General features: G+C 37.4%; 1 protein-coding gene across 6 annotated transcripts in view; it reads left to right on the forward strand.

The window, feature by feature from the left end:
• Window positions 1–26,156, forward strand: part of CDC42SE2 (CDC42 small effector 2) — a 205,081-nt gene that overhangs the window by 155,182 nt on the left and 23,743 nt on the right. For all 6 annotated transcript variants that reach the window (XM_067031541.1, XM_059061836.2, XM_067031542.1 and 3 more), the window contains one exon: window positions 2,366–2,708. In XM_067031541.1, the coding sequence (XP_066887642.1) occupies window positions 2,655–2,708 (54 nt within the window). In that variant the 5' untranslated portion in view covers window positions 2,366–2,654. The remainder of the gene's footprint in view (window positions 1–2,365; window positions 2,709–26,156) is intronic.

Consider the following 26,156-nt stretch of genomic DNA (forward strand, 5'->3'; position numbering starts at 1 on the left):
CATCTGTTTCACACAAACTGAGCATGCTCAATACCTCAACTGAGTTAAAGTATTCCACGTTAAAAAAAAAAAAAAGGGAAGAAATAGTTTGTCTTAAAAGGTATGCCTCATTGCCTTGTTTTTCAAATCATGGCTTTATTGTTGTTTTTTTAGAAGTTGACCTAAACAATTTTATTAATTTGTGGGTACGATGTTGGGACATAAATTTTTCATATTGTCAGCAGCGAAACTGTTCCCACAAGTATAAAGCTTATATCTGCAGCATTTGTAGGTGTAGAAAGTGAGGAGGAGGGGAGGGGACTGAGGAGGTTATATTTTTGACCAGAGAATACTACTACACTTTTTTACTCATGCCAATCTCTTTAAAAGTCAAGAGACTGAACTTTTAATGCAGGGAATCTCTGCCAGTCACTAAGTGGCCTGACAGTTCACTTAAGCTTTTCTAAAATCCTATGTCTAATGAAACTATGAGTTTGTGAAATACTCTCTGGTGCTGTAGCCCAGTTTGACCCCTCATTTATGTGTGGAATGTGCTGAGCTGTGTTTAAAGCCAAGTTTAGTTGTTGTTGTTGCAAAGTGACTCTTCTTTTGTTATCTTAAGATTTTTTTTTTTTAAGTAAGGTTTTCAAAATGGACATGATTTAAGCAACTTTGAGCTCAAGCAGTGAAAGTACCTGTTAATATTATTTATTATTAGTGGTAGTGTTGAAATTTTTTGTGACAGATTCAATACTTCTCTATAAGGTGTTTATGTATAAATGTGTTTTAAGAATATATACATTTGAAAAAAATTCTAAAAAGGAATTTTGTTTAGAAAAGCAAGAAAATGGAAAAAGTGTATTGGTATGATATTCCAAGGCACGTTTGAAACATTTTTAGATTTATATGTTTACTTAACAAATAAAAACCTGTGGAGTTGCAAACATCCCCTGGGTTTGAAAATGTATTTCATCATATCTGTTATCTAGGTCGATATTCTTAAGTATCCTTTCTGTCTTATCTCCAAAAATAGAAGCACAAATTATTGTACTTTAAACAGTCATTCTTCAACTAAATATTAAGAAAGAGGAAATATTGTGAATGTCATTTTCAAAACAGTACATGGGAATGGGAAAATGTACATTTTGAAATTTGCAAAATAAGGAACAGCTTTACTCTAAATAGGAAGGAAATTTGAATTTGCGAAAATGTTGATTGTAAATACAGAAGTCATCTGTTTCTTTTAAGTGTTAAACAAAAGGAATGTATACTCAGTTAAAAATAGAAGAAAATAAAACACCTTACAATGTAAAATTAGTATTTGAAGGTGGTTTCTGGCAAAGGTAAATTACAAATAAAAAGGAAATTGCCTAGCTCTATTATATGTGGATGAGAAAATATGATGATGGAATAAATCAAATAATAGATTTTAAAACCTCAGATTTCAAATCCAGTAGATTTGAAACAGAGTAATAATTCATGTTTGTATGTGCTACATCAGCAGTGATGAGCATAAGGAATTTTCAGTTTCAAACAAAGGCATATTTGTTTTCATAAAATTGGTTAAAAGAGATTTCACAGTATTTTAATGGCCATGGTCTTTGATTCAGGGAGGAATTAAACTTGTTAAGTAAATAGCCCTGAAATAATATTCATGATGTTGTGAATTTAACCCTTTGCTCTTACATTCTCACTAAGGAAGTAAATGAAACATACAATTCTTTTGAGCTTATAAACCTTCATAGTATTTACCCAATTCATTGGACAGAGCCAATTGCAAGACTGCTACTTCTTTGTTTAGGAGTTTGGGTGACATAAGAAATGTTCACCTCTCCTTGAAAATAAGCATTCCAGGTTCTGAATTTTACTGTGGCAGGAATGTACATTTTCTTCCTTCTTATCTTCCTCTTTGAACATATGTTTAGATCTTAACATGTCATTGTCCTCTAGTATGTTGGAGGACGTGTCCTCTGGACTGTGTAGAATCAGGGTCCTAAATTCATGCCTTATTACCCATATTTGTGACATTGAACATATATGCATTAATCTTCACTGAAGATCTTCTATACAAATATAAAAAAATAACTGTCATTTATGTCTTACAAGGTTTAGAGTCATGGCTTTGGGGAAAGCTTTTACAGTCATAAAATAGAATGCTCTATGAGGGCAAGGATTACTGTCTTCTTTCAACTGCTATATTCCTAATACCTGACACTGAGAAAGTACTCAAATATTTTTTAATTTATCAGTTTATTAAAATCTTGATTTTTTTTCAGTGTTTACTTTTTGGGGAAATAGTCTTAATTTTATCACAGATTTAAGAAATAAAAGCTTCTAATGGTAAGATAAGTAAAGTAACTTCTTTTCTTTTCTTCTTTTCTTCTAGACTACCTGTTACGGTCCTGAGTCAAGACAACAATTTTTATACCTTTCCTGGTGGTTCAGAAACGAGTCTCTGTAGAATCAGAAGCAAAGAAAGAAAACTATCTGACCTTTTCTTTGTTAGATTGACTATATAAGATACTTGACTTCAGGAACAAAAACACAGAGAAGTAATAAAGTTGTTATTTTGGCATCTTTGGACATCTATCATATTGAGAAGCCTGCTTTGTGAAGCTTCCTGAGTTGAGATTTGGAAACTTCATTGGTGCTCATTTATAACTTGGACTGTAAGCATGAGTGAATTCTGGTTGTGTTTCAACTGCTGTATTGCAGAACAGCCTCAACCGGTAAGTATGAAGTAATACATGTACAGATTGAGTGGGGGTGCTTATTAAACATAATGCTGGTTCTCAAGTTGAGGATCAGGACCCCAGCAGTGATTGCAGGGCAGTTCTATGGCCTGTCAGTGGAATTCTGAACATCTGGTTAAAGAAAGGAAAAAAAAAAAAGTAAATGTGTTTTGAGTAGATGCCATGTGTGAGGAACTGTGCTAGACCATTGTATATGATTGAGAAGGTTATGCTTTTCTACCAAGTAGACCAGATTCTGGAGGAGCCATGAGAGGAGAGGGAGACAATCTGAGGGAGAACAGCCAAGTTGGCTTTGGAAATCAGTGGTGGAAGATGTCATAGCTAGGTTGCCTCACATCCTTCTCGATTTACCATCTCATTTTTCTCACCGCACCTCTCTGAGGAAGATACCGTTATCCTTATTTTTCAGTTGAAATAGGTTCAGTTTTTTGCCCAAAGTCATATGGATAGTAAGTAGTCTTGGCTGACTTCTTGGTACCTGCCCCACTTTTATCCCTTCTAACCTGTGTACATTTTGTTACCTCTACAAAAATTCTGCCCTCCATGTCCAATTTTCTCTTCATCCTTTAAGATGCCTAGATCAAATGTCAACTCTATGAAATCTTCGCCAGCTTTCTCCTGACTTAGATAATACCTCATGTGTATTTCTACCAGCTCTTTTAGTTCATTTTTCTATGGTAGGATGGAACTTCTTGCATAGTAACTTTACTTTAGTCTTTCCCACCATGTTCTGAATTCTTAAGGGGCCCTGAGTATATTTACTTTGTATCTTCAGGATCAAATCTAATACCTTGGAGAACGTAGCTATACGTGCTAGCTGGTTTGCTGTCTGACTGGCAGAATAAATGAATTTCTATTTTATTGTTTTGCTTACATGTGTAACAACATAAAAGGAAGAATGAGGTGTAATCCTAAGGTCTCTTCAGATCTTTTCTGAGCCTTTCCCTGGTCATACATGGTCACTTTGTAATTGCCCTTGTTGTATATGCAATTGTTTTTGAATGTCCTAGTCTTTAATGTCTGGCTCTGGAAAGGGGAAAAAATGAAAAATTGGGGTGGGGAGGAAAAGCAAGGGCATGGCTTTTTAAATCCTCTGGAAGTCACTCCAGCCAGAGAGGGAGGAGCTTGCAACAGTCGCTGCCCACCTCCTTGTCCGTTGCTCCTCTGTGATCAGAAGCAGAGATATTTGGAGGACATGGTCCTTTTTGCCCATCGTGGCTCCCACAAGCTGTGTATAGTATATGAAAAGAACACAGCTACAGGGCTGGGCAGGTAGTTACTACTGTGCTAAGAGCTACCGCTGACTGAAATTAACTGCAGTTTACCTTCCATGTTTTCCCCTGGAAGTTGCAATCCTTGAACAGACTCTAGAGTTTCAGAATAGATAACAGCAGACAGATTCTGCCAGTTCAATTGTTGTGGTGGGGATACAGATTCCTGCTGATAATCTGCTCCACCATCGTCCCTTTCACTACTTTTATAATATTGTATTTTATATTTAGCTCTTTGATCTATGAGGTAGGAGTCTATAAGTTTTCTTTCATGTTAATCAGCTATTTAAAAACAGTTTATTAAATAGCCAGTCTTTTTATTAGTGATATGAAATGTCACCTTTATTATATACTACATTTTCATATATTTAAAGAGACTGTTCCTGAAATCTGTCCTGTTCTTTTGGTTACATATGTTTGCACCTGTGCAGTTACTGTACTGTTTTAATTGCTGCAGTTACTTAGTACATAGTTCTTCTTTTTAAACTATATTGGTAATGTCTTATTTTTAAGCTGGATTGTTGTAACATGGGTCTTTATTATGTTATTTTTTATTTCTTTTTCTTTGAGATATTTCAAAATGCATCTTTTAAATCCTGTAGGTGTTTACTTTAGGATTGCATTGAATCTAGAATATAATTGGATGAGAATTGACATCTGTAAAATTTTGAGTAATGCCATTGATAAACACGGCATACGTCTTCATTTATACAGACCTTTTCATGTTCTTTTGTTTTGTTTTGTTTTTTTGTTTTTATGGTACACGGGCCTCTCACTGTTGCGGCCTCTCCCGTTGTGGAGCACAGGCTCTGGACGCACAGGCCCAGCAGCCATGGCTCACGGGCCCAGCCGCTCCACGGCATGTGGGATCTTCCCAGACTGGGGCACGAACCTGTGTCCCCCGCATCGGCAGGCGGACTCCCAACCACTGCGCCACCAAGGAAGCCCCTTCATGTTCTTTTAATAAGCTTAAAATTTTCATCATGTAAGTTTTACACATTTTTTGCTAGTTTTTTTCTAGATTTTTTGTGGATTTTTGTTGTTATTCTGAATGATATTGTTTTGCTGTTATATTTCCTAGTTGGATTTTTTTTTAAACTAGTGTATAGGCAACTAATAATTTTTATACACTAATTTTTTATCCAGACACCATACTGAACACTTTATATTTCCTGAATTTCTCCATATAGTGACATTTTTTTTCAGACTTAATTCTGATACATATACTTTTTTCCCTATTAATATCTTACTGCACTGACTAAGACCTCCAGTATAATGCTGAATAGTGTCAGTGATGGCTAAACATTCTTGCTTCTCCTGACTTTAATGGGAAAGGCTCAAATTTACTTAAGCATAAAATGAATGTTTATTTTAGTGAACACATTTACCTGTGCATTTAAGTTATTGTGTATAATTTATCATCTATGATATATATTATCAGTGATTGCATTTTCAACAGTTTTTAAAGATTATAGAATACTTGAGTCCTGTCACCATATTGTTTTTAGTATGCCTTGTAATTTTTGTTTAAAGTTATATGTAATGATACTCTGGGTAAAAGGAACTGAGGGAAATAGGCCTGTAGTGTGAATTTTTATGTTTATCTGAGTGAGAGTTAGGCTTTATTTACTGTTTGCTGTAGTTGTAGGTGTCACAGGATGAAATTTCCTTTGGTGTCCTTGTTTTTGTGCCCTGTTGTCTTTGGTTTCCCTAGAGACTTCTCCTTAAGTAAGGTCTGAGATGTCCAGTTCTTTCAGTTATATTTCCCTGTTGCACAGGAGACCTGTTGATGTATTGGTAAGATGTTGGGCATGGGGAAGCATTATGTACTGCTGTGATTAGGTTTCAGTCTTTCAGTGAGCCTGTGCCCCTGGGCTGTGACCTATATAAGTGCTTCTCAGTTTTGTTTTTTTACTCCTCAGTTGAGACAGAAAGGCTAGAGGAGGCTGGAGTTGGATAGTTCCCTTCTTCAAAGTTGGTTATTTTCTGGTAAAACCCTAGTCAGTTAGGCTCTGGTAAATTAGTTTCTTTTGAGGGTAGGCTTTGTTAAGAACAGGCCAGGCAAATTTCCATACCGCCAAATGGCAGAAAGGCATTGTAAATCGCTGAGAGAACCCCACCTGGGGCCTAGCTTCTGGTCTGTTCTGAGTCTCAGAGTTCAGGCAAAGTATCAAACCTCTCCTGATTTCCATTAGCTCACTGAGGATACAGAGATTGGATTGGATGAAGTATTAGTTACCTAAGATGATGCAAGTTCATCTAAGTCATAGTGGCTTAAAATAGATTTTTATTATCTCACAGATTACAAGCACTGTGTAGCCAAGTCCGCTGACTTAGGATCTTTCTAGGGCTACAGTTAAGATGTCAACTGGGGCTGTAATTATCTTGGGGTTCAATACGGAGAGGACAGCTTTCTAGCTCACTAAAGTGGTTGTTGCAAGGGTTCAGTTCCTCTCTGAATCCTAACAAGAGTCTCAGTTAGAAAAAGTGCCTCAGTTCCCTGCTGGCTGTTGGCTGGAGGCCTCCCTGTTTCTTGCTCCACAGGTCTCTCCATAGAACAGCTCACAACATGGCGACTGGCTTTCATTAGTATGAGCAAGAGGGCAAGCAAGGTGGAAGTCAAAATCTTCGTGACATCCCATCATTTTTGCTATGTTCCGTCCTGTAGAATTACTAAATCTAGTTCACACCCTCCTAAGACTGGGCACCCCTGGAGATTTTTTTAACTCTCCAGCTGTCTACACTCATCATCCAGCAATTCACCAGTTACAGTTTGTTTTCCTATGTTGGTCCTGCACTGACTGACTGGAGGTTTTTGCTCTAGTACATTGTGATTTTCTGTATTTGCCTATGTCTCCAATTCTGGAGGCAGCAGTTTGCTCTGTGATCTCAGTTCTCTAAAGGATCTAAGAACAGTTGTTGGTTTTCAGTTTGTTCAACTTTTTGATTGTGTGGATGGGCATGACATCTTCTAAGCTCTTTATGTGTCAGACAGGAAACCAGAAGTCATATTTCCATATTTTTTAAGGTTGATTTGTTTATTGCCAGCATTCATAATGTTTGTAATAAAAATGTATCCTGTTCCAGTATGTGATACAGGTATACTCAAACTAGAATGGTATAGATTAGGAATTTAAAGAGTGGGAGTATAAGGCTTTAGAATTATGAGACATTAGAACTACATTTTCTGATACACAAAGGATTTGCAGTTTGAGTTTTTTGTGCACATATAACATGTCTGTTTTGTGTTATTGTTTAATAATACATAATTGTATGAAATATTCCACAAGAATAGCATTTTTGACTTGCTGAGAAAAATGACACAGAACTTAACAGGGCCGTGTGGTTATTATTGTAGAAGAACAGCTTGCTTGTTGGCATGAGGAAAAAAACATTTAAAGGATGCACTAATAATTGTGTGTGTGTTTACAGTCTACAAAAACATCCTTGCAGCTCTATTAGACAGTATCAAGAGTGTCTTATTTGAAAGCTGCTTGGTCATCTCTAAAGTTTTCTAAAAGTATGTACCAAAATTGAGTGCTGTGTGCCAACTCTCCCACTCTTTCTTTACCACCCCCTGCTCTTGCACATTCCATGTGTGGAAAGGAACAACCCAATATTGGGAAGAACTTAGAATGCATTTTTCTGAGTAGTAGCAGAAGAATCATATTTTTTCTTCCTACTCTTTCGTTTTAGCACTGTATAATACAGAGTAAAATAGAGTCCCAATTTTTGGAGCCATAATAATCTAAACCTTTTAAATTGACTGTAGTGTAAATGCTGCGGTTGTTGTTGCTAGGTAGTGCTGAGGTTGGAATTTTTAAATTGGATTGTAGCTGTCCTGCAACTTAATTTTTTTTTTAATGAAAAGATTTGTCAGCTGTTTACAGGACTGTAGTGAATGCTTCACCTACTTACTGTTGTGTATTGGCTTGCTGGTGGACTTTTTTTCCTCCAGCTTTATTGAGTTATAATTGGTATACCAAAAAAATGCACATAATTAATGTATACAAACTGCCGAGTTTGAACATACGTGTATGCACTCTTTGCCATCACCACAATTAAGGTAATAAACTTCTGAGGTATCCTCAAAAACAATGCATATTGATATACAACCTCCCCCTTTTCTAGTCATGTTACATACTTTCCCCATATAGTGTTTCCCCACATGGTACTGATGTTTTGTAATGCTGTTTGTCTCTGAAATCTATTATTTTAATTAGACACCTATGCCCAGTTGTCATGTATTAACACTGGTATTTCCACAGTGAGCCAGGTACTGATGAAATAACAGTGAGCAAAACAGACACTGTTTCTGCTTCATGGCTCTCATTCTAGTGGAGGAGATATTTAGTGAATAAATAGGTGTCTGTGATATCAGGTGATGTAACTGCTCTAAGGAAAAAGAAAGTAGAAAGAAGAGGAGGAGAAGTGGGGATATGAAGGGTGTACAGGAAATGCCTCTCTGATGAAGTGATATTTAAGCTAAGGTTTAAGGAAGTAAGGCACATGCTTATGTAGAAGGACTTGTGAGTACAAGAGTTCTGGAAGTGCAAGGGTTGTATGTGTATGAGGAACGTCAAAGAGGGCAGAGTGGCTGTGAGCCAGGGCTACAGTGGTGGGAAATGAGGTCAGAGATAGTTAAGGGCCAGGTCATGTATAGCATTCCAGGCTGGGGAACGACTGATTTTTACACTTTGTGAAATCGGAAATCATTGAATGGTTTTGTTCTTTCAAGTGAAGAACATATCCTTTTCCCAGTAGTTTGAATGTTTAATGTTACTATATGCCCAGACGGAGAGTTAGCACTGCCTGACCAGACTGCATCCTGTAGGCCAGTCAGTTACCTTCTCCTTACTGTACTCCCAGCCAGTGAATCCTCCTCAGCAGTCTGCAATCATGTGTGTTCTGCAATAAGATCGTTGATTTCCTGCAGTGACTTTTCTTCATTTTTGTTGTTGTTCGGATATGCAGTTCTAATCCATAATAGTAGGAGTGTGTGTCTTTAAGTGATGATGTGGTAACTGCCATATAAAAAAAACAAAGGAAGGGCACTGTGCTCCATGGTTTAGAGAGCCTAAGGTTTCTTCGAGGGAAATGGGTGAAGAATTGGAAGGGGATGGAATGGGTCAGTAGACAGGGGTTGCTAGAAGACCTTAGACCTTAGACATGAAAAGCATGAAAGCTATTTCTGCAGCCTGAGAGTATGAGCCACAGTTTTATGAAAAGTGGCTAGAGGAAACTCTAGGTGAGGGCATTCTATAATTTCAGGGGATTTATGTCAAACAAGAGTGTTTGCTCAAGTGTGGTGCATTTCCATCAGTACTATGGGATGAGGACCTCAGATGGCATAGATTCATGTAGAACTTCCTTTTTTAGGAATCACATTTCCACACACCCTAAATGCGGTGTAAGTATGATAGACACGTTATCATTTTTCCTTTTTCCTGAAATGTAAATGTGCATGCTCTTGATTTGTTTAATTACACAGAAAATCACATTATGTAACCACAATCATCTCAAAACATTTAGTAGATGAATTTATGGTAATAGAAATAAAATTACCCTTATCAGTGGAGAAATGAAAAATATCCCTACATTGTAGAAAGGCAGTATAGAGGACTGATTCAAATGTCTTAGCTGTATTGCTAAACCTAGAAATTACCAAGATTATCTTATTCACTGGAACTTCCTGTCCTGCCTCAGGAGTGGCTACTGGATTTCTTCATAGAGACAGTAAGCTACTTATACCTGAGGAGAAAGTTTCAATTTGTATACATGAGCTTGAAGACAAACTAGAAAGCCTCTTGGCATAAGAATTTTGGTGTTCCTACCCTGTTTTGTGCTGATAGCGCAGTCAGGAAGTGCTGGTAAGTTAGTGTCCATAGCATTCCGGATGAGTTCCAGCTGGGGGAGGGAGTGAGATGGTAGTAGAAAATCATTTATCTTCAGAAACTAGAGTGCTTTTATAAGTTTGTAAATGTCGGAGAGGAAATTGTTTTCTTTAGTGCTTTTATTAAATTGATCTTTATTCAGTTTAAATTGGAGTTTTTAATATATACGTCAAAGTAAAACAAGCTATTTCTTAGCAAGCCATGTGGTGGCTACCATTTATAGTTACTTAAAAGTGACATCAGCAAAAATAATAATTCAAAAGTAGACAGTTGTATACTGAACCTCATACACTCAGCTTCAACAATATCAGTTCTTATCTGATCTTGTTCATCTCAGTGCTTCTACTTTGCTCTTTTCTGTATTATTTTGAAGCCAAATTCCAAGCATTATTTCATTTTATATATAAATATGGCAGTATTTATCTCTAAGAGATAATGATTCATTCATATTTAACATAACCACAATACCATTATCATACCAAAAAAAGTACTTTAAAAGTTTGTTTTATATATAAATGTACTATGAAACAAATATTACCCAAGTTAAGACATGGAGCATTGCCAACACCCCAGAAGCCCTCTAGCATTCTTTTCCTTTACATCCCTGCTCCAACACCTGGAGGAGCCACTGCCCTGCTTTTTTATGGTGGTCACTTCCTTATTGTGTTTTATGATTTTACCATTTGTATATGCCCTGAGCAGTATAGGTTAATTTACCTGTTTTATCTTTGAGTGGAGTTCCAGTGGATATAATTGTGTTTTCTTCTTTAATTCAATGCTAAATGTATAAGATTAATCCGTATTAAGGCAGGTAACTGGACTTCATTCATTTCCACTTTTCTTGAACGTTTTGTTGTATGACTACACCATGTACATCCATATAGTGCTTTTGAAATTCTGAGTTGTTCTCAGTATGGGACTGTTACGAATGATGCTCTTTTGTGCCTTTGTGTATGTGTTGCCTGGTGAACACACGCTTGAGGTTCTCTAGGGTATATACCTAGCAGTGAAATGATTGGTTCTAAAGTCTAAGGACATTAGCTTTTACCATGGAAGACAACATTGTTTTAAATTTGGTGTTATCAGTTTGTGTTCTACCAGCAGTTTGAGTTACCAGCTGTTGTTACATAGCCTCATTAAATGCATGTTTTCAGGCTCAGTTTTTATCAGTTCGAGAGGAAATGTTTACCCTTGCATTAACTTGCATTTTAATTTAATGAGAGTGAAAAGTAACCTGATTTTTTTAAACTTCTAGGTTGTGAGCTTCAGGATTGTAGGCAAATCAGAGATTTCTTGAAATAAAATTCTCTAATTCAGCTCTTCCACACTTTTGTTCATCAGCGCATTCCGTTTGTATTATACCATAAGACGAGTTCTTTGAGAGTACAGAAAAACACATTTAGATAAATTGAAGCCTATGAAGTTAAGACATTATACTATAGCAGCTTTCATTCTTGTATTTAGTTTCAAGTATGATTAAGCATTAATCTAATTCAGTGCTGTTTACTGTTTCTAGTAACTATTACAGAAATAAATGCATTCAGAAGCCACCAGGCATCTATGTCATCCTATACACAAAATATTAGTAGAACTTAATTTAAGAAAAGATGAAAAGTAAAAATAGAAGGTCTAGTATTTTCCTCTCACATTCCAGCAGATCATTTTGAACACCCCCCAGGTGAGCATTTCCCACATTGGAGACCACTGAATACAGAACAAGTCAGAGCATGGAGCTCTGGAGTTGAGAAACAGGATTATCTTATCTTTATTGTGATAAAAATAATTACCACTGGGGAAAAAAAAGGGAAGGAAATGCAGGGAAAATTGTTTTTGATGAACAGGAAGAGAAAAAAATATTGTGGTCAAATAGTTTTAAAAAATATATATATTTATATGGCAGATAAATCCTAGCTTATTTTTTTTCCTATATGCTTATTAGAAAATACTATCTATAGCTTCATAAAGAAAATGTTCCTCATTTATGCCTGAAACATTTCTTTTTTTTTTTTTTTTTTTTTTTTTTTTTTGCGGTACGCGGGCCTCTCACTGTTGTGGCCTCTCCCGTTGCAGAGCACGGGCTCCGGACGCGCAGGCTCAGCGGCCATGGTTCACGGGCCCAGCCTCTCCGCGGCATGCGGGATCCTCCCGGACCAGGGCACGAACCCACATCCCCTGCATTGGCAGGCAGACTCTAAACCACTGCGCCACCAGGGAAGCCCCCAATTACTTTTGTAGATTGATCTTTCTTTTAGGTCCTTGAAGAGCTATTTTTTATGCTTATACTCCTCTATTTTAGCAGGTGAGACATCATTTGTTCTGTTTCGTTTTGGTTTGTCATTTGTTACGTGAACTGAAAATAATTTTCATACAATCATAAAATTATAGTCTTAAAGGCATCTAAGCAAACATCTAGTCAGATGCATCACTCACAGATTTCGAAACTCTTAAGAAGTGAACTAGTAAACTAAGTTAAGCCTAGTGAGTTAATGGCAAAGCCTTGGCATTTTAAGACTATTTTACTCTAGTATGTGTTTCAATAAATTTTACCCAAATGGACATGTATACACACATTGGATATGCAATTGAATTATAAGACTATGCAAAAATACATCACTAGTTTTGATAAGTTATGGTGAAACCAGCAGTGTTTCAACACTTTAAAAGGTTCTTGGGAATTCCTCGGCAGTCCAGTGGTTAGAACTTGGCACCTTCACTGCTCAGGGAACTAAGATACTGCAAGCTGAGAGGCACAGCCAAATTAAAAAAAAAAAAAAAATTCTTGCCAGTAAATGTTAATTATTATCCGCCATTTTTACAGATCTTAGTTTGAATGCTTTCATACATATTAACTTAATGATATAAATGCCTGCTGTTCTAACACACACACACCCCCGTCACTCTATTTTTTGTGGGTTTGATTTTGGTTTTGTTTTATTTGTTCTTGGAGTGTCTACCTGAGTAGCAGTTGGGTGATGTCCTCATTGGAATCTTAACATGCACACATCCTTCTGTATGCCTCCGTTATGCACATATGCATGGATTCAAAAATCATTAAGATAGTGGAAATAGTATTAGCTGTCAGTCATGCATATAGGATAAACAGAATCTCCCATACATTAAATAAAGAAGTTACTAGATGTCATTTCTCACTGACCTTAAGAACAGATAAAGTATGTATAGCTGATTCACTTTGTTATAAAGCAGAAACTAACACACCATTGTAAAGCAATTATACTCCAATAAAGATGTTTAAAAAAAAGCAGATAAAGTTACTAAGAAACATAAGACAAGTGTGCTTTCAGTAGTGCTTAGCTGTCAGAAATTGATCTCATTTTTATGAGCCCCAAAGTTATGGGTAGTTATGAAAAACCAAGCAAGTTTTTCCCTTTTTTCTACCCTGTTCATAGGAGATCTGGTTTTCTATGAGCTTAAGAGTTGCTCAAATAAGGGTTTGAATTGCAATCCCAATGCTTATTTACTGTGTGGCCTGAGCAGATAGGAATACTGTGTGACCTCTGCAAATAGGAATAATGACCCCTATCTAATAGGCTTAAATATATTAAAGTAGATAATAAAGTATATTAAATAAGGTAATTTATGTTAAGCGCGTAGCATAGTGCCTGGCACGCAGTAAGTGCTCTTATGAATGTTTAGTTGACAAATTGCAGTTTCCTCTCATTTTAGATAATGGTTGATTTTATTTTGTTTTGTTGTGTTTTAAATCTCCGTTGGTTATTTTCAAGCACATTCTATTTGAAATGAACTGGACCTTCAAAGCTTGAAAAATTGGTCTCTTACCAGAAGTATTTTGGTTTGGTTTGGTTTTCAATTACCAGGAAGAGAGATCCAGGTGTGTAACAGAGAGGATGTTGGACTGAGCACACACGTACAGTCTCCTCCCTCCTGAAACCTCACTTTGCATGACATTAAAGGAGTTTAAAAAACAAAAAGGGGTAAAACCTACAAAGGAAAAGAATGCAGAGAAAACATAAGCATGGATGAAAGATAATAAAACACAGATGATAGATTTGGAATTTGCAGAACATAGCCACACCCAGTTGCCTGCACAGGGGGATACTGACCAGAAGCAAACCAGAGTCTTAATTGCCTTGCTCTTGGAAGGCCTGCAACTAGGCTTGAACTGCTCAGGCTGGCCTGCAGCAGATAGTTCTCTAGAGAACTGATGGGGTCTGCAGAGACTTGGTGTTTTCTGTGGTTGTGGGCTCCCCAAGGAAAAAACCAGTTTCACCATCTTCTCACCTGTCCTTGAACCCACCATTCAGCGTGCCTGACGCATGTGTACTAAGCCTCATTTGGACTGTCTGTGATCATCAGGCATGAGGAAAGCTAAAAGAATTAACTGAATGAAAGAACTCAGAAGAAATAGATGATACAGGGAATAGAGAAGAACTAAAATAAAGCAATAAAAACTGAATATCTCTCAGATGATTAAGATATTGGACCCATTAAATAAGAACAGTCTGCCTACACAGGAATGGAGACAGAAAGAACAAATTGAGAAGAAGAAATAGTGTTTGGAAATGATATAGCTGAGATAAAGAAGTCCAGTGGAAGGGCTGGAAGATAAATCTGTAAACAAAATAAAACAAAGAAAAAGTAAAAAAAAAAAAAGTAAAACAAAGAAATAGAGAGATGGAAAGTAGAAGGGAAAAGCTAAGAAAATTAGATGATCAATCCTGAAGGTTCAAAATCCGCCTAATTAGAGTTTCACAGAGTAGAAGAATGAGGCATTGGAGGAGAATGAATTATCAAAGTGTTTGCCAAAAAGTTTGGGGTTTTTGTAACATCTTACAGAAAAACCCAAACAAACTTTTTGGACAACTCAATAATAATACAGGAGCATTTCCCTGAACTGAAAAACAGCATAAGTGCTTTTGAAGGCCAGTTGAGTGAAAAATACCCATTCCATTTAGTGACATTTCAGACTATATGGATTAGTTGTTTAGCTGTTTAACCAGTTGTACTGCAAGAAATTTGTGGATGGTATTACAACAATTAATGTTAGTTTCATAGGAAGTTAAGCAAACAAAAAGAAGCAATTCAACACAAAACATAGTACAAGAAAAATTAATTATAGAACATTGCTTGGCTTGATTGTGAACAATATTTACAAAAAGTTAATATAAGCATTTGATTTTTCTCTTTTTATTTTATGTATTAAGTGTTTGGGGGAATTACATAACTTTTTGAAACACAAAGGTATTTATTTTAGAATAACTGTATATATGGTGGTGTAAAGGAAAGACAGTGGACAAGGAAGACTCCCAGACCTGCTTTAGTTAGCTGTGGGACCTTGGCAAGTAATATGCTTTCCCTAGGTACATTGGTGTCCTGTGGCTGCCAGTGACAGATTATCCAAGTTTAGCGGCTTAAACAATACAAATTTATTGTCTTTAGTTCCAGAGGTGAGAAGTCCAGTTTAGGTCTCACTGCAATAATATCAGTGTAGACCATTGTATTATACCACATTTTCTTTGTTCAGTATACAGTGATTTCCTGAAGTTGGCTCTACTGTACACACACATATGCATGTATATACAGGGTACAAAAACAATCTGAAGTGGACGTGTGGTAGCAGAAATATCTAGTGTAAAGGGTTTAACGTGCAAAAGCATTGAAAAATATATCATAAGTACTTAGAGAAGCTATTTCAGGTTAGTTTTAAGCCTATTTTGTATTTCAGTTTTCATACTTGCAATGTGTGACTTAAACAAGGTACTAACTTTAAATAGAAAGAAAAGGAAATCCCTGTGTTCACTTCAGGTTTCTCACTGAGAGATGAGGACGGCTACTTCCTTCAGTTTTGCATTTAGCAATTTTGCCCTTGAAAAGATCACTATAAACTTGCTTAGAGATTCCTTATAAAAAACAAATGTTGGGGCCTCCTGTGAACTTCTCATCTGTTACCAACTTTGAAACTTAATACTAAGTGGGAAAAGGCTACTTATCTACTAAACTCCAAAGGGCAAAATAAAGACAGCACTGCACTTAGGATTGAATTTTAAGTGTGTTACCAGCAACCCACCTATTTATAAATATTTCCAGTATGAAATGCCTTGCCCTTCTGTACTTTGACTTAGATCTAAGTCCCTGCTTGTAACTCTACTTGGGTGTTTGGATTTCTCTGTGGTGATGTGGCTCTCATCTTTTACAGAATTGCCTCCTTATATAAGCCTCTTCACCTGAGGGCCACTGCTGGCATTCCAGTGAGTGCACCACACTCTAGAAACCAGAGAATTAGAATTATCACTTATTGTTCCAGAGTGTATCTTCATACAGTACAAGTTGGCATACTGAAAAGGTTTATTATTTTCTGAAGTTTGACCTAAATATGAGAATTTGGAATCCAAAGTAGCCTACTCAGTTATTGAAGGGCAGATTTTTTTTTCTTAGATCTTTGCAGTCTACTCCTTGTTTATCTTCCATTTGTCTTACTAATCAAGGATTAAAATTAATCCTGACATATTATATTAATCATAAATTTTTAGTTAAGATCTCAGAAACCAGACTTCCATAGGTGGTATTATCAGCTCATATTACTACCCATGGGAAAGCTGGATCTGGCTTCTTAAACATCTGTATCCAGGACCTGGGACACTGTTACGATTCTCAACTCTGTCTCTTTCTTGATTCTTTGCACTTTCTGACTAGAGGTGGGTGTTTTTTCCATGATTGACCTCAGCTCCAGGTTCATCATCTCAGTTTAACCACCATGGGGAAGAAAGGACATCTCCCTTAGTCCTTCCTGGGGAAGGATTCTGGTCCCAGTTTGTGTCATGTGCACACCCCATGGTCAGCGTTGTCGACTACTGTGGTTGGCAACCTATCAAAATCATATGGTTGGGGTCGGGAAGAGGTGATTTCCCCAAAGGAAAGGAAGTGGGTTGCTGCTTCTAGAACAAAGTATGTAGAAAGAAATGGTGTATGTCCACAATAAAGATTTATGCCTATTTATTATACAGAAGGATAGAAATAAAATGTCACTTAGCCTGAATATCTTTTAACTACTCTGGTAAAAAATGTTATAAAGCTGCTTCAAATCCTTTAAGAACAATTTTAAAAGATTACTTGTTGTCGGTCTAGAATATCCTAAGCTACTGTTTAGGTGTTAAAAAAAAAAAGTTAATCCAAATCAGTAAAAATAAATTGAAAACTAAGGATATGTGAATTACACAAACAGCTTCACCTTTTGGGAAATGATAAGTTTTGAATGTCAGAAACTTGAGTCTCTTCAGTAAATGCTGAAGTAAGCATGGATAGAATAACCAAAGTGAAAAAAGTGAAAGAAGGCTAAAGAGTTAATGCTAGTTATATACACTTTTAGCAGAATTCCAGTGAAGCAAGGGTTTATAAGGAGTTAGCTTTAGTTATCTTTTGACTTTTGTGCCATAGTAAGTAAACTTTGTATAAAGATAATGAGCAAAAGGTAGAGGCCTCCTGTATTACGCAGTTTATTCATATGGTTTTCATCCTGCCCCCCAAATTATAAGTGCTGTATATCATTTTGAATACTATATCATAACTCATTAAATATTAATAGGTCATAAAATCCTCTGTGAATCATTTTTGTATAAAGTCATGGTAATATCTTTTTCCCACAGTTACCTTATTATGTCTGATGGTTTTTTTTTTTTTAAGTTTTGTTGCTCTGTTAATGTTTTGCTTACTATTTGTAGAGTATAAGATAATGTAATTTATATAATATTACCTCCAAAGTTGGTCAGACTCAGCAGTAAAGGAGTTCATGGACACAGATAGGAGATAGTGAATTTAGTAGGTCAAATCATCACTGATACCTGTAAATAGATACATGACCTCTGTGTAATCATCCTGGTATGCTTAGGATTTATCTAGTCATTATTGGAATAAGACCATGACTCACACTTGTGATTTGTTATATTGAATAGAAATCTTGGTAGAGCCCAGAGGTAAGGAATGAAAATGGTGAGAAGTAGATCATATGAGGGAATGATGGACCTGAAATTTATTTCACTGCCTCCAGTCTATAAGTAGGAGTAGGTTTTCCCTCCCACCTCAGTTTTATTGAGATATAATTCACATATAGCATTGTGTTAGTTTAAGGAGTACAACATAATGATCTGATATGTGAATATACTGTGAAATGCTTACCACAGTAAGTTTAGTTAACTTATCACCTCATATGGTTAAAAAAATTTTTTCTTCTCATGACAACTTTTATTTTATTTATTTATTTATTTATTTATTTGGTGGTACGCAGGCCTCTCACTGCTGTGGCCTCTCCCTTTGCGGAGCACAGGCTCCGGACGCGCAGGCTCAGCGGCCATGGCTCACGGGGCCCAGCCGCTCCACGGCATGTGGGATCTTCCTGGACCGGGGCACGAACCCGTGTCCCCTGCATTCGCAGGCGGACTCTCAACCACTGCACCACCAGGGAAGCCCATGACAACTTTTAGATTTACTCTTGGCAATAATCAAATATACATGACAGTATTGCTAACTGTAGTCACCATGCTGTACCTTATATCCCCAGAACTTACTTATCTTATAATTGGAAGTATGTACCTTTTGATCCCCTTTACCCATTTCTACCACCTCCACCCCCTATGCCTCACCCTCTGCCTCTGGCTGCCACTAGTCTGTTCTCTGTTTCTGTGAGTTAGGTTTTTTCAGATTTCAGGTAAAAGTGAGATGGTACAGTATTTGTCTTTTCTTTCTAACTTATTTCACTTAGCATAATGCCCTCCACGTCCATCAGTGTTGTCACGGATGACAGTATTTCCATCTTTTTTATGGCTGAATAAAATTCCATTGTGTATATATAGATACACACACATCTATCCGTATATACATATATCTGTCTATATATACTTATGTGGACACACACCACATTTTCATTATCTATTCAGCCATTGATGGACACTTAGGTGGTTTCCATGTCTTGGCTATTGTAAATGTGCTGCAAGAACAGGAGGATGCATGTTTCTCTGAGATAGCAATTTCATTTCCTTTGACTGTATACCTAGAAGAGGAATTGCTAGATCATATGGAGTTCTGTTTTTAATTTTTTGAGGGACCTCTGTACTGTTTTTCATAACAACTGCACCAATTTATATTCCCACCAGTAGTGCACAAGGGTTTCCTTTTCTCCACATTCTCACCAACATTTGCTATCTCTTGTCTTTTTGATAATAGCCATTCTAACAGGTCTGAGGTGCTATCTCATTTTGGTTTTGTTTTGCATTTCTCTGCTGATTAGTGATATTGAGCATCTTTTCATGTACTTGTTGGTCATCCGTATGTCATCTTTGGGAAAATACCTATTCAGTTGTGCCCATTTTTAATTGGATTTTTTTTTGTTTTTGACTACTGAGTTGTATAAGTTCTTTATATATTTTGGATATTAACTCCTTATCAAATATATTACTTGCAAATATTTTCTCCCATTCTGTAGCTGTAGGTCGCCTTTTCACTGCATTAGTTTTCTTTGCTGTGCAAAAACTTTTAATTTCATGTAGTCCAACTTACTGATTTTTGCTTTGCCTTTGCTTTTGGTATCAAATCCAAAAAATCATTGCCAAGAGTGATATCAAGGAGCTTACCCCTGCGTTTTCTTCTAGAGTTTTATGGCTTCAAGTCTTGCATTCAAGTCTTTAATCCATTTTGAATTGGTTTTGGGGTATGGTGTAAGATTTTGGTCCAGTTGCATTCTTTTGCATGTGGCTGTTCAGTTTTCCCAACACCATTTATTGAAGAGACTGTCTTTTCCATTGTTCCATTTCACCATTCAATTTCATTCTTGAATTTCAATTTGCTTATTAGTTCTCACAGTTTTTTGGTGGAGTCTTTAGGATTTTCTGTATGTAATATCATGTCATCTGCAAATAGAGACCATTTTACTTTTTCCTTTCCAGTTGAGATGCTTTTTTTTTTTTTTTTTTTCTTGCCTGATTGCTCTGGCTAGGATTTTCAATATATGGAAAAAAAGTGGTGAGAGTGGGCATCTTTGTCTTGTTTCTGATCTTAGAGGAAAAGCTTTCAGCTTATCACCATTGAGTTCATGTTAGCTGTGGACTTATATACAGGCATACTTTGGAGATACTGTGGGTCAAGTTACAGACCACCACACTAAAGCAAATATTGCAATAGAGAGTCAAGTGAATTTTATGGTTTTCCAATATATATAAAAGTTATATTAGTATTATATTGTAGTCTGTTAATTGTGCAATAGCATTATGTCTAAGGAAAAATACATATCTTAATTAAAAAACACTTTACTGATAAAAAATGCTAACCATCATCTGATCCTTCAGCAAGTCATGATGTTTTTGCAATAGTCATATCAAAGATCACCATAACAAGTATGATAATAGTGAAAAAAATTGGAATATTGTGAGAATTACCAAAATATGATACAGAAACACAAAGTGAGCAAATATTGTTGGCAAAATGGTACCAATGGATTTGCTCAATGCACAGTTGGCACAAACCTTCAATTTGTAAACAAACAAACAAACAAAAAATGCAGTATCTGTGGGGTACAATAAAGCAAAGTGCAATGAAATGAGACATATCTGTTCAGTCTTTTTTTATGTTGAGGTATGATCTCCCTATACCCACTTTGTTGAGAGTTTTTATCAAATGGATGTTGAATTTTGCCAAATGCTTTTTCTGCTTCTTTGAGATCATGTGACTTTTATCCTTCATTTTGTTAATGTGGTATACCATCCTTCTATCTCTGTAATAAATCCCACTTGATCATGGTGTATGATCCTTTCATTGTACTGTTGAATTCAATTTCTTAAGATTTTCTTGAGAATTTTTGCATCTTTGTTCATCAGGATTATTGGCCTGTAATTTCTTTACTGACCTTGTATGGTTCTGATATCAGGGTTATGCTGGCCTCGTAAAATGAGTTTGGAAGTGTACTCTTTGATTGTTTTGGAAGAATTTGAGAAGGATTGGTATTAATTCTTCTTAAATGTTTGGTAGAATTCACCAGTGAAGCCATGTAGTTCTGTAGTTTGTTGAGAGGTTTTTGATCACTGATTCAGTCTCCTTGTTATTGGTCTGTTTAGATTTTCTATTTCTTCATGGTTTAGTCTTGGTAGGTTTGTATGTTTCTAGGAAGTTATCTGTTTCTTCTAGGTTGTCCAGTTTTTTGAAATGTAACTGTTCATAGTAGTCTTTATGATTCTTTGTATTTCTGTAGTATCAGTTGTAATGTCTCCTCTTTTCTAATTTAATTTGAATTCTCTTTTTTTTGTAAGTAAAGGTTTTTCTATTTTATCTTTAAAAAAAGTAGCTCTCTGTTTTGTTAATCTTTTCTATTGTCTTTCAGTTTCTTTTTCATTTATTTCCACTTGGATCTTTGTTATTTTCTTCCTTCTACTAACTTTGGGTTTGGTTCGCTTTTTCTAATTCCTTGAGGTAAAAAGTTACATTACTTATTTGAGTTCTTTGTTGTTGTTAATGTAGTTGGTTATTGCTATGAACTTCCCTCTTAGTACTTGCCTTTGCTGCATCCCATAAGATTGGTATGTAATATATCCATTTTTACTTTTCTCAAAATGTTTTTTGATTTTCCTTGTAATTTCTTCTGTGACCTATTGGTTATTTAGTAGCATGTTTTTAAAGTGGGTTTTCCACTTTTTTTTCTTGTAATTGATTTCTCATTTCATACCATTGTGGTCAGAAAAGATGCTTGATATGACCTCAGTCTTCTTAAATTTATTAAGACTTAAACTGTGGCTTAACATATGATCTGTCCTCCATTTTATTAAGGTCTATTTTTGGAGTTTTATTTTGTTCTTTTGTTTGGAACATGTTCCTCTGTTTCTTCACTTTCCTGGGCTCTCTGTGCTGGTTTCTGTGCATTATATAAAACCCACCTCTGCCAGGTGTGACATACTGGTCATGTGTAGGAGTTGAACCTTATCATTCAGCCTGGCCCAAGGTCTTGGTTGTCTCTCAAACCTTGTGATCGTCCAAAGCCACCTCTTTGTCGTTGAGGGTGTGCCAAAATCTATCAGTGTCCAAAGGGGAGGATCTCAGTCAGCACCTAGATGCAGGCTGACTGGAAGTCAGACCCTCAGGCAGCATCTTTTAAACTATGCAAGTTAGACCCCTTTCACGGAAATGCTGGGAGCTAGATATTTCTGTCTGTTCCCTCTGCACTGAGCTGTTGGGGGGGATAGCTAGTTAAGAACTGGTTGATTGTTTTTGTGCTGTGGGACCTGTGACCTGAGGCCCTGCTGGCCACCAAAGCCAGGCAATCAAAAAGTGTCACCCCTGGGAGGCAGCTGCAAAAGCAGTACACAGGGTAACCTGGAATGGGCAAGAGGAAAAACGTGGAGATGGTGCCCAGTGGCCTCCTTTCTGGGCAGTATCTTAGTCTATCTCTATGTGTGTGCTAAATTAGAAGTTTGTCACTCAGGTAGTAGCTTTTAAAATATGCAAATAGACCTCTTCCAGGGAAAGACTAGGGGAGATAGGCATGTCTGACTTCTGTCTGGGCACTGAGCTCTGGGGTGATGGCTGGTTGAGAAGTGTTTCTTTGTTTGCTCCAGTGAATAGGCTCTTCTTTTTGATGAAAACTATTGATTAAAAAACATTCTTTGGTGGCTTGGTTGTTGTAGAGTTGTTTGTTCTTAATGAGAAAAACCATTCAGCCTACTGGCTCTCCAAATAATTTAAAAACACACAGAAAAATTGTAAAATATTATTCAGGGAGTTCAAGTGCTTAACAAATGTGAATATAAGGTAGGAACGTGAGCAATAGTCAAGAGATTCCAAGTGAGAGTTTGCTGGAGTTTCTTGGATTTGAAGGGAATATTAAAACATCATACACTGGGCTTCCCTGGTGGCGCAGTGGTTGGGAGTCCTCCTGCCGATGCAGGGGACAAGGGTTTGTGCCCCGGTCCGGGAGGATCCCACGTGCCATGGAGCGGCTCTGCCCGTGAGCCGTGGCTGCTGGGCCTGTGAGTCCGGGGCCTGTGCTCCCCGGCAGGAGAGGCCACAGCAGTGAGAGGCCCGCGTACCACAAAAAAAAAAAAAAAAAAAAACAACCAAAAACATCACACACTGCTTTTCAAGGTATTATCAAATGCGTTCCTGTATTTAAAGTGATTGGAAATATGCCTGGCACGTAGTAAGACTCTTAAGAATTACCCATTGTTTTAAAATATTCAGCTGTAAATCTTCAGCACCAGTGTTTCTAAACCATTGAACTGGTGTCATGTTAGCCATGAACATTCCTGGACCTGCCCCAAACCTGGTGGATTTGAAATTCTGCAAGGTCAGCAGCCTGTGTTCTAATAAACCCCTGCAGTGATTCTGATATATAGTAAAGCTTGCTCTTGAGGTGTCATCCCGTATAAAAGCTAGAACAATGATGACAGTAGAACTACTCTGTGGTAGATAGCATTACTGTAAAGCAGAAAAATAAAACAGGTAAGTAATTTTTTTTGCAGAAATATGAAATCCATTAGAATTGACATCATATATATATATATTTTTTACATCTTCATATGTAATAGGTCCTTGAGAAATATTTGCTCATAATATTAGATAAGACAAACAGTTTTTAGAGAACTGAGCTGACATTGTTTCTTTAAAATCCTTTTATTCATTCAGCAGCCATCTATTTTCCAATGTGTCATGCACAGCTGTGGTCATAGAAGAACTCTTAGCATGGTAGGAAAATCAAACTGTGGGCAGATAAATTATAATACAGTATATTTAAGTGTTATAATTGAAATAATGAGCCTTGTGCTCTAAATGCTTAAACCAAGGAATACCCAGCAGCCTCAACTCAGAAGGTTATGTTTGAGCTGAGTCTTAAGGAATGAATAGGCAGTGCCACTTGGGAAGGGGTTTGGGTGAGGGCATTTCACATAGTTTGTTGACATTGCAGCCATAACTATAACTTTCATTTTTTGTGTAAGACTCACTAGGAAAATCCTTTTCCTTTACTATAAAAAAAAATCAAATCTATTTTTATATTATAGCTTTTGTTAGTCATTTTTCCCCCCTGTTGTATGAACTGGATGGATAATAGGATTCAATTCGAAAGCAGCTCATGTACTTAGGGGAACACTGTCAGTAGCATAGTATACTGTTTTTTTTAAGAAATGCCCAGTGCCTAGTTATACTCTCAGTATTTCAAAAAGTTAGCTTATTTCAGAGGCTCCCAGACTTCTGTGTTTGTTGCCCTTAACACTTCAGTAATTTTTTTCATGGTGTTCCCAAGCCAAGAGAAATGCTTTACAGGTTTATTTAGTAACTAGTTTGGTCTAAACAACTTAGTATTTATGTTCTAAAAACTGAGTCACCATTTGAAAAAAATAATACACATATATAGAAAGACAAAATAAATTTTTATTTCTTCCCCAAATAACCTTGATTACCTATGGGATATGTGTGCCTATTAGGCTTTATACAACTCTTCAAACTGTAGGATCAGACTGAACACCACTAGCCTCTTCTCCAGTTCTATACTGACTTTTGTACAATACTTGGGCTTTTTACACAGCAGGCACTGAAAAACTGTGCTTTGCAAAGATATGTTGTTGAAAAGAGTGTGTTCTCTAAGATTGAAATTTTGAATTATCTTGAGTTAGTTCACACAGTCATTGTATGTATGTTTGTTACCAACCAGAGTTCTTGGCCTTCTTAATCAATAGAAGTTGACCAGAGGCCAGACAAGAAATTCAGGCAAGGCTTTATTGGAACCCCTGCTGTAGCAGGGAGGTGAGGGGGAACAAACAACAGGTACCCTTGCTTGCTCACTCCCTGAGGCAGGACAAGCTTGTTCCTTATATGGGATGAAGGTAGGGGTTGAGCTGGAGGGCCGGCTTAGGTGGTTTGCCAACCCCTTTGTGGTGGTGTGTGCAGGGGGCGTGCACAGTACCCTGCTTTTGCTCCCGACCCCCTGCTTTTTTATAAATTAACTTATGTATGTATGTATGTATGGCTGCATTGGGTCTGTGTTTCTGCACACGGGCTTTCTCTAGTTGTGGTGAGTGGGGGCTGCTATTCGCTGCGGTGTGTGGGCTTCTCATTGTGGTGGCCTCTCCCGTTGCAGAGCATGGGCTTCAGGTGTGTGGGCCTCAGCAGTCGAGGCTCGTGGGCTCTAGAGCGCAGGCTCAGAGCTTGTGGTGCATGGGCTCAGTTGCTCCGCGGCATGTGGGAGCTTCCTGGACCAGGGATCAAACCCGTGTCTCCTGCATTGGCAGGCTGCACCACCAGAGAAGTCCTGACCCCCTGCTTTTGCACTGGGCTCTTCGAAAATGGTGGCAGTTGGGTGTTTTGGTCTCTTTTTAACTTTTGTTCGGAATTTGCCCCAACTGGGCATGCAGGCAGTTATTTTTAGTCCCATACAGTTTCTTTGTATTCTGTTGCTTGAGGAGAGGTGTGTCCAGGTGCAAGCACTGCAGCAAAGGGGCCCAGGTCCTAGGCTGCTTCATGTTGAGTATCATTGTGTTTCCCTCAAATTGAAAATACCACATGGGGTCCCTTGATGTTTGCCAGGTACTTGACACAGTCTGGGAATCGTGGGTTTATTTGATATATTCATAGGTAGGGGATGTGGTTATACTCTCCCAGCTTTCTCTCTCCAGGTCACAAAGTTAAGTCAGTAGTATATCACTCTCTTTCAACCTTTCAAATACTTAGCCTACATTGGCATAAGTGATTGCTGTCTTGTAGCCCGAAAGCCCTAGCTTTTTTCCCCTGCTCTGGATGGCAGATCATTTTGTTCTTTTTTTTTTTTTTTTTTTTTTTGGTGCTAGGCGGACCTCTCACTGTTGTGGCCTCTCCCATTGCGGAGCACAGGCTCCGGACGAGCAGGCTCAGCAGCCATGGCTCACGGCCCAGCCGCTCCACGGCATGTGGGATCTTCCCAGACCGGGGCACGAACCTGTGTCCCCTGCATCGGCAGGCGGATTCTCAACCACTGTACCACCAGGGAAGCCCCATTTTGTTCTTTATTTACATTTTATCTCCATTTCTAGAAGGGCCTGAGGCTGTTCCACCTATGCTTTTACCTTAGGCCTCCTGTTACCCTCTGGGATCTGGCCTTAAATTGCTCCTCGGTGGCATGTGTTTGCACACGAAACTGCCCAGAGAAAGTCTTAGAGGAAGTTTCAACTTTTAAGTGATTGAGTAATCACTGTTTTCCTAGAAGCTATATTTGATCAATATTGTAGAAATGTGAGGGAAATGGAACATTTATATTGCTACAAAAAAATGTTTAAAAA

This window comes from Kogia breviceps, chromosome 4, assembly GCF_026419965.1.
Source record: "Kogia breviceps isolate mKogBre1 chromosome 4, mKogBre1 haplotype 1, whole genome shotgun sequence".
Classification (NCBI taxonomy): Eukaryota; Metazoa; Chordata; class Mammalia; order Artiodactyla; family Physeteridae; genus Kogia; species Kogia breviceps.